At 39.3% G+C, this 9563-nt stretch overlaps 1 protein-coding gene across 1 annotated transcript; it reads left to right on the forward strand.

Annotated features, from left to right (window-relative positions):
* Positions 1–1584: 1584 nt before the first annotated feature.
* LOC146629160 (guanine nucleotide-binding protein subunit alpha-14-like) lies at positions 1585–7656 on the forward strand. Its single transcript, XM_085359893.1, has 7 exons — positions 1585–1705; positions 3998–4182; positions 5278–5432; positions 5600–5728; positions 6413–6542; positions 6639–6792; positions 7466–7656. Exons 1-7 carry the CDS (start codon positions 1585–1587, stop codon positions 7654–7656), a joined length of 1065 nt encoding a protein of 354 aa, XP_085216019.1.
* Positions 7657–9563: the final 1907 nt, after the last annotated feature.

The raw sequence follows: 9563 nt of genomic DNA on the forward strand, positions 1-9563 counted from the left end.
ATCCTCCAATAATGCTGAGCTCAGATTAATGGGAAACATTTTGACCGGTTTTTTCTTGGCTCATGCTCCGCAATAAGTTTCACGAAATTCTGCCTTTTGTAAATTAATCAAATTGCGTTAAGCCTCAACATGAAGCACTAGTTCTCAGAAATAAACTAGTCATTAATAATAGTTTCATTATTTATCATGTTGAATAAAGTAATGCAAATCCCCAAACTTTAAATATTCTGTTATGAAATAAAATGACTCACTCCAAATATCCTACAACCATGTGTTGTGGATAGTCCCTGCAGAGGCTAAGCCTACACTTTAAGCCACTGAGGTGTTGGTTGACGGGGGTGATGCGATGCCACTGTTATGAATGAAATCTGTTACAGTCCTATAACTCCAGCCGTACGTATCTTGTCCATTTAACATATTTATTCTTCTTCCTTCAGTTGTATTTATCATTCCACAGTTCTCTTTATCCAACCGGTCACAAAGTGGTGGTGCCTCCCGAACAACAACACCTGGTGCTGATTACGTGTGTCTACCTTCACATTCACATGAACACATCATACCGTAAAGCAATAAAGGTGACCCCTAGCGGCACACATAAGGTAACAACTCAAAAAATGGCTCCTACAGTCCCTTTTTTCACATCGCAGTCATGTTTTAGGAGGAAAGCCAAAAAAAAAAAAAAAAAGAAAGAAAAAAAAAGATAAAAGGTCTGATTGTCTGATTCCACTTTGGGAAAGTCCTGCTATTGTATGTGCAGGTTCCCTGCCATGTGTTTACTCATTGTCTTAAGCAGACTGTGCTTTTCTTAGTGTCATCCATGGAAAAAACACAGTAACCACGTTTGGTGATCTTATTGAAAGCACAGCATGAATCAGCCTCGACACAGTTACACCTATAGTATCATATTTGATACATAGAGTAGGCTATTTGGGGAGTTTTTTGAGACTTCGTCGTCATTTCATCAAAAAATGCACTGTATATTTATAAGCTATTAAAAAATAGAAATAATTTTTTATAGATATGAACTGTTTTTATTTAAACAAATTTGTCAGATAGCTCAATGTGGTTAAAAAAAATACAATTTACTGGCAATTTTTTCATATTTCAGGGTTTAACTGGTTAAATCATGATAAACACTTTAACGTGTGTTTGAGACAAAGCGTCACAAAGTTCACCTGTGAACCTTGATCTTGTTGGATTTAATGCTTTCGGGTACTTTACCGTCACTCTGGCACGAAGTTGCCGTATTTTCCTCTCTTGCCTCCCAGTTGGACTTTCCAACTTTTCAGCAGGCTCCTGAGAGTATGGACGTGTATTGTAAGTAGGTGCACAGGGACAGAGTGGATAAACTTGCCTTTCAGTCAGAGCCCGCCTCTCCTGCACGGCAGGAATGTGAAATGCACCTGAACTGGATCCCCCAGCAGGAAGAATGATTGCAGAAAGTTCACCTGTTCCGAGACGTAACTTTTCTTGGCAAGTCTGACAAGAACAAGAAAGAAAGAAAGAAAAGAAAAAAATCTGTATAAATTTTACAAAGTTGCTGTCTGTAGCTGAACCGGGAGCAGCAGGTAAACTAGGATAACAATGGGTGAGTGCTGCCTGTCTCCAGAGGACGAGGAGAGACTGAGGATACACAGAGAAATAGAGAGACAGCTTCGACGGGACAAGTTAGCGTCTAAACGGGAGCTGAAGCTGCTGCTTTTAGGTGAGAGCTCAGTGTTTAACTAACACACGTCCACAGTGGAACTTTGGAACATAATGAACAGATATGTCTTCAGTAACAAAGAAACTTTAAATAAGTTTAGTTAGTTTGATTTTTTCTGTTTTTTTTTTTTTACAGTGTACACTTGTTAGATTTGTGGCTAACTGTTATTATTACAGGGTTTCTGATCATAGCAGTGAACGTTTGAGTTATATTTCTGAGGCTTATGCGATTTAACAGCTCAACAGAAACAACCTTTAGCGTCAAAGGAATTCCCTGTGATGATTCATTCATCCACCCAGAAACTCTCATACAACCTGCTGAGATTACGCAAGGACATTGTGTGCTATATAAAACAATAATAACGTTCACATTCCAGTTTAATCTGTATTTAAGGGAGTGAAATGCTGAATTAGACTAACCAGAACAGGTTTTTCTTAATGTGGAGTGTAATTATATGTCTGTATCTCGTTTTTCCTTCTTTTTAAAAAAAAAAAACACGTTTAAGTTCTCTCTTTGAACTAGAGATCTCGAGCTCAATGAGACCTGTTTAAATAAAGAATTACATAATAATAATAATATACAGGAAAATAGCCTTCCATTTACAGCCCCACAGTGAGTAGAGTTTGGTTTCTGCTTATGTTCTGGCGTGGATATCCTCAGTATTTGAACTGTAGACTATCTTAGTTTATCGTAGTAGGCTACTGGTATGCTAGCATGTGATAGTTAGCATTAAAACAAAGTCCTTAGACTGAGAATAATGCAGCCTATAATACAGAATAAAATGTTATCTGATGACGATGCTCTATATTTACAGTATCTGTATTTATAAAGCACTTTTCAAAGTAAAGTTTCAAAGTGCTGAATATTAATAAAACCAACAAATAAAAAATAAAAGTTAAAAATAAATGCGTTGGAAACTAAAACAATTTAAAATGATCTCAATATGATTATAAAATAATTATATAAATTATATTACATGTCTGTCAAAGCACTTCCCTGAAAACATCAGAAACAAAACGACCAAAGTCATAGAATTCCTCCACTATGGAGCAGGAATGTTTGGATCATATTCCATGTCATTCCATCTGATTATTGTGGAAATCACCACAAAAACCAAATGCTTGGCTTGTAGTGTAGTTTTGCCCTCCTAAATTGACGGGAAACTAACATCGGAGGTATGGAATAAGGTGAATCAGGTGCAAATACCAATGTTTTCTGGATCAATAGATAACAAAGCTTTGGTATGTGTTTTACGCTGTGCTGTCACCTCACGCCAGTTACAGCTTACTCCTCGCATTCTTCACATAGTGATGTTCTGATGAATCTCTCAGATAGCCTTAATCATTTGCAGTCTCCTCTTAAAAATGAAACCATACTGCTGCTTCATTAGTACAAAGTATTCAGGTTTCATATTTTGACAGCCACGGTGACCTCATTAAATGACATGTGGTCTGTTTTCTCCAGAACCAAAACGGCCAAGCAGGCCACTTTTCAAAGCTTGACTGTTGATTATGTTGGAAACAATACATTAGACATTAGGGATTTGTTTAAAGGTCAGCGCTACTTTAAACTTCAACTTGAGTTGTTTGGAGAACAATATCCCCCTGTAAAGGTCAGACTAATGGTTAACATTTCTAGGCGTTTTGGGCCCTAAGCTGACACCCTTATCAAGAGTAATTTACAACTAGAAGGCAGGAAGCAGATCACTGTTTCAGTCAAGGACACATCGCTGTTGATAGGCACGTTGAGTTGCAGGAATCTGGCAAAGACTTTCTGTCCCAAAATAGTATTCAGCACATTGTTATGTGCAGAATAAAAAGTAAGTGCATATTTAATTCATAATGTTTATAGCCTTTTTGTTTTCTTTTCAACTTAATTCTCCATCTGCTGTCATGCTTTTTTGTAGTGCAAAAGCAGTGAGATGAAAATAAAACCGAGCGTATGGGCATAATGTTCAACTCCTATATGCTGTGCTAAATCAGAGTAATCATGTTGGTGATGGGGGGATACAAATGAATGAAGAAACGCACAATACACATACACACACACCCAGGCTTGATTGAAAAAAAAGGTCTTCTAACCTGGAAACCTTACTTTCTGGAAATATTATAACGCTTCAGAGATTGCAATTTTTTTTTGTTGTTTTGTTGCCAAACTCCTGTTGAGCTGCAGCTGATTGATGTTGAGATTATTTCTTTTTTTTGAGCGCATGCCACAGATGTCCTATTTCTGGCATTGCTTTGATCTTATTCCATTTTTCATCCTTCGGTTTCATTCATCTCGTTTGCCCAGGGACTGGTGAAAGTGGGAAGAGTACTTTCATCAAACAGATGAGGATCATCCATGGCAAAGGATACAATGACACTGACAGGAAAGGCTTCACTCGTGTGGTGTATCAGAACATCATAGCGGGCATCCAGGCGATGATCAACGCCATGGAGACTCTTCACATTGACTACCTCCATGACCAGAACATTGTGAGAAACCAAGCATTTAAACTTTTATGTGGCGTTTGAGAAAGCTTGCCGTACCAGTTACATTGAGAAAAACAAATTAGAAATAATACTAGTATTGTAACATGCAGGCTATATAAATAGACAGTTTTCCACTGCAGGAACTTGTGAGTTGCTTTTGGGGCCTGCACCTTTGTGTGTGCATTCTGACCACAAGGTGAACCTCCTGTAAGGCCTCACTCAGGGTTGTAAGCGGCCACTTTAGGATAGGTTCTTCAAAGTGGTTGAAAAAAAATTCTGATAGTGTTAGTTTTTGATAAACTACCAATCTAAATGTCACTATCAGTGATTTAAAATCCACACAGCCCGATTTGCCGCAGTGGACAGACAACAAATTCTGACCAGCTGAGCTATTTTCGATATTAAATTCTGTTTGTTCAGTGGCAAATCACAACACGTGGGAGTTTTTTGGGGAGGGCGAGGTGGGGGTCTTCTGTTAAACCTCAAGAATCAGACTCAGGGTGGGCGGCCATCTGCCTAGAAACAGTTGGTGTGTGAAAAAAAACAAAACAAGATATGAGCAATGAAGAACAAAAACACTCAGTGACTGTGTGGCTCATAATAGAAACATCTGGAGGACAAGATACCAGTAAATACATGGATCCAAAAAGGGGGGGAAAGGCGAGAATAAGACAGGAGGGGTGCTCATTATATCATATACATTTGCAACCTGGAGCTATAATGGCATAACTAAGGGATATTAAGATGGTGCAAACTTTTATCCTGCAAAATAATTGGACAAATGTTAAGGGATCACAGAAGTTATTACAGTTTAAACTTTGGGGGACATGAAAGTGTGCACCAAATTTAATTTAACAAAAGCTAATTCAAGCTTGTTACTTTTTAGTAATCAAAAACTTCTACAGACAATTAATCTTTCTACATCATGTCATTGCAGTAGATCTGGTTCTTCTTGAGAACTATAGTAAAAAAAGGAAACATTGCCTAAAAACGATCTCTTGCAATTCACAAAAACCATCTAGTGGGATTTCTTTTACAGCGGTCATTGTATTGAACGTGTACTGAAGAAGTGAAATGACCTGTGTATCTGTCTGTCAGGGGTATGCGGAGAAGCTGAGCCAAGTGGACTTGACCTATGTGTCAACTTTGGAGTCCTGGCAAGTGGACGCCATAAAGAGAGTCTGGAACGATCACGGTGTTCAAAGATGCTATGAGCGCAGAAGGGAATTCCAGATATCAGACTCTGCAAAATAGTAAGACTTTTATATTTCACATTTTTATCTTGCATTAATTTCCTCCGTTTATTGTAATCCTGTAATAGTGTGGATTCATTCTGCTAAAATCAATGCATGTAAAAAGCATAGATTTCTGTTTAATATTTCAGAATATTAACCTTAATGTGTTGTTGTAAACATTTCAGTTACCTCACTGACTTGGACAGAATCACAGCCCCGTCGTACATCCCCACCCTGCAGGACATCTTGAGGGTCAGGGTGCCCACCACAGGCATCATAGAGTATCCCTTTGAATTTTCCAAAAACATCTTCAGGTTTGATATCATACTTTATTAACACATCATCTAGACAGATATACAGCCCTGTGAAAAAGAAAGTTTTGACATGACTCGCAGTCCAGTGTACCCAACCATTCAACAGCTTGTAGAAGTCTTTACAATGTTGCTCCAGTTTATTGAGATTTGTGGAATGCTCCAGACCAGCAAACTGCCAAACTTCTGCTTTTATACTGGCACTCCCTCTTGCTGATGATCAATAATGAAGTGCATTTGATTAACAGCACCCATCCGGTACTTACCTTCTTAATGTGTATGGAAACAGTTACGGTGTACTCGCAGTCCACACACACACATTATTACTGCGGTGACAAAACAGACTAATTACTGAAGTGACTAAAGATAGTTAATTTGAACTAAGTGGGCGGTAATAAGTTTTCCTTCGAGTCGTGTTTAGAATAAGCTGCAGACAACAAAAGAGCTGCATTCACAGCTTCTGCAGGTCCCAGTGCACATGTGAAATTCAATCATCTGTGTCGCTATGTGGAACTGCTGACTGTTGAAACCTGTATTGGCTAAAGACCATTTATATAGAGAGTGAACTTAGCAGTGTCAGTCCCCTTAGAAAACTCTCTGCGAGAAAGTAGAGAAATATAGTTCCTTCTTCAGTAATTCTTCAGTCTTCAGTAATGAACCTTTAGTGCTTTCATTGTCTTTCTGTAGGATGGTTGATGTTGGTGGGCAGCGTTCTGAGAGGAAGAAATGGATCCACTGTTTTGAGAATGTCACCTCTATCATATTCCTTGCAGCCCTCAACGAGTACGATCAGGTCCTCTATGAGAGTGAAAACGATGTACGGTCATTATAGTTATAGTTGATCCTTTCTTTGATTCTTGTCCAACCTTGTCCAAATACAGTTCATCGTTTAAGCCTGTCGCCCCTCTTTCAGAATCGACTCCAGGAGAGCCTCGCCTTGTTTAAGACCATCACCTCGTGGCAGTGGTTTCAAGAATCCTCCATCATCCTCTTTCTGAACAAAACAGACCTGCTAGAGGAGAAAATCCAGCATTCGCATTTAGCTTCCTACTTTCCAGAATACACAGGTAAAGCATGCCCCCAGTTTGCTCTGCATGTCTTCAGAACAACCATAACTGTGTTCAAAACTATATTTGAGTATAACTGGCATGAAGTGAGTCAGCCTTGAATATAGCAGATAGCTGACCCTCCCTGAGCCTGTTTCTGCCAGAGGTTTCTTCCTGTTAAAAGGGAGTTTTTCCTTCCCACTTTCACCAAGTGCTTACTCATAGGGGGTTTTCTGATTGTTGAGGTTTTCTCTATATTATTGTAGGGTCTTTACCTTACAATATCAAGTGACTGAGGTGAGTTTTATTCTGATTTATTTGTATAAAGTAAAATTGGATTCAATATTTATGTATTTAAACTGTTAGACTACAGAAGCAATGACAAGCTGTGTTAATCATTTTTTAAATTACTGTCTGTACATGAATTAATCAATCCAGCATGCACCCTGTCAAATATTTGATAATTAAAGACATTAAAGATTTGTGAAGATGACAACTGATCGATTTGTGAAAGTCCACAATAGAGCACTACGCATATTGTGACTGATGTTAATGATAAGCACAATTATTAAGAATGAGTTAGTTCTTAAGTCTCAACTAAGACACACTGGAGAGTATAAAACTGTATTAAACAGTAACTGTGAAAGAGTGAGCAAGGAGGCTTTTCTAATTTTGACCACTTTCTCCCACACAGGGCCTCGACAAGATGCTGAAAGAGCTAAAAAGTTCATCTTAAATATGTATGTGGAGCGGCATGTTGGTCGTCATAAAGCCCTTTACACGCACTACACCTGCGCTACAGACACGGAGAACATCAGGATTGTGTTCAAATCAGTCAAAGACACACTCCTCCAAGAAAACCTGGAACAGTTCAACCTCGAATGACAGAGGCTAATGGACCAAGTGATGGTTTCACTGTGGCGAGCAAGAACACTGGTCGTAATCATGTTGTAACATTTTTAAAAAGACAAAAAAAAAAAAATCTTTAATGTGCTGTCAGCTGCTTGTTCAAAAACATCAAAGAGAGGCATTTAGGCAGCAGTGTCAGGTAAGGTGCATTTATTTCATGACTGTAACAGGGAGCAATTGTCTTTCTTTGCGACACCACTTTATCATAACTGGTAAAGTAAGCCCATTTTTTTCTTCTGTTGTAGGAGAAAAATGTTATCTTGAATTGTTACACAGGGTTCCTTTCATTCTGTTACTGTTTGATGGAGAATAAGCACACGGCATCAGATTCGTTTTACAAAGTCTGGCAGGAATGTGGCCCATCCTGCCTTACAGCTCCTCATCCTGTAAGGCAGGATGGGCCACATTGTAGCTCCTCACTGTGGGGGGAAACTACAATGGCTTTAATTTGATTTTTCATTATTGTATTAGGATACTTTTAACAAACGTTTTGCCTCTAAAATGATTAAAACCACAATCATGTAATATGTATTTCTATAAACTGATTCATGCTGCTTCCCCATTGTTGTCATTTTATAGAGAACTTTATTTTGACAAAAGTAATTAAAAATATATATAAAGAACAAAGTGTATGTTCAGAAATCTATGACTGATCTCACGCTATAGGACAGCAGCTGCTGACAGTGATTAACTAAAGGCAGTTTTCCCAGACACCTTCACGTCAGGCGTGGTTACACTGAGTGTGATTATAACCTTTGTACCATACAATGGTCAACAATGAGGTCTGACAGGCTGATCTCCGTCTTCCTGTCCTAATTACGTGGGATTAAACTTTGGTAAGTGAAACAGGCTTTCAACGAGGTTTAGAGAAATGCGTGTTTGGGCATGGATATCTAGGAACCAGCTGATTTCACCTGTGTTGTGTTTTAAGGGTTGAACAGTTCAGAGCTAACGTAGAAGGAAACATTAGAAGTAGCCTAAGAATCAGTGGATTGTCAAGCATCAGCTGTTTGCTTCTGATTGGACAATAGTTTCAAGCATGTGGTGAATCCTATGAATATTATCTGCACACGGAGCTGGCCACGACAGCTCCTTTTGTCACCCTGAGGGCAAACAGCTCTCTGGGGCTCACAAATCAACTGTCAGACATTAAAAGCAGTCCCGCACTTGTCGTGAATAGTAGTAGTTCAGAAACCTCAGAGCGCACCCACTTCATAATGACAGGCAAATACACTCCTCCTATATGTATGTATAAGCTGGTGTGCAAAGAGCTGTTGCAGCAGGTGATCGCCCTTATTTGGTAGTGGCCCAGATCATGTGACCACAAAATGGTGGAAGCTGTGAGCTGTTTGTAAGCTGAGCATCTCCATCGAGAGGCTGGAAGCAGGAAGCAGGCAGGGAACTTGGAAGTACATTCATGCTCTGAGACGCAGGAGGACAGAGATTCCCGAGCCCCAGAAGCGGTGAGTAGATGGCTTTTATTTGGGGGAGGGGGGTGATAAAAAGAAGAGAGAGAAGGGATATGCTCTATTTTTTTTTCCACAGCCAGCAGACAGGAAGCGAGGGAGAGGGAGGGGCTGCTGGCATCAGCACTGTGGTCCTACGCTGTGCTGGGGAAGTGGATCTTAAGCAAATCAGCATCCTCAGCGGAAGATATATGATGCTGGGTTTTGTTATTCTGCATTATAGGGCTGTGTATCAATGTGTATTTATTTCCTTGTGGGCACAGATACAGTAGACAAACAGTGAATCATCAGCATGGCACTCATCTCCACTGGACAGGAACAAACCATTCAGCATTTTTCTGTTGCAGCTGCTAATGCAATCGTATTTTTCTTAATCCAGATAAAATCCTGCCGATGAGGAACAAGGACTTTCCCTTT

The sequence above is a fragment of the Diplotaxodon limnothrissa genome, linkage group LG7 (assembly GCF_057381915.1).
Source record: "Diplotaxodon limnothrissa isolate DT_005_m linkage group LG7, D_limnothrissa_male_GT1.1, whole genome shotgun sequence".
In the NCBI taxonomy this organism is placed as follows: Eukaryota; Metazoa; Chordata; class Actinopteri; order Cichliformes; family Cichlidae; genus Diplotaxodon; species Diplotaxodon limnothrissa.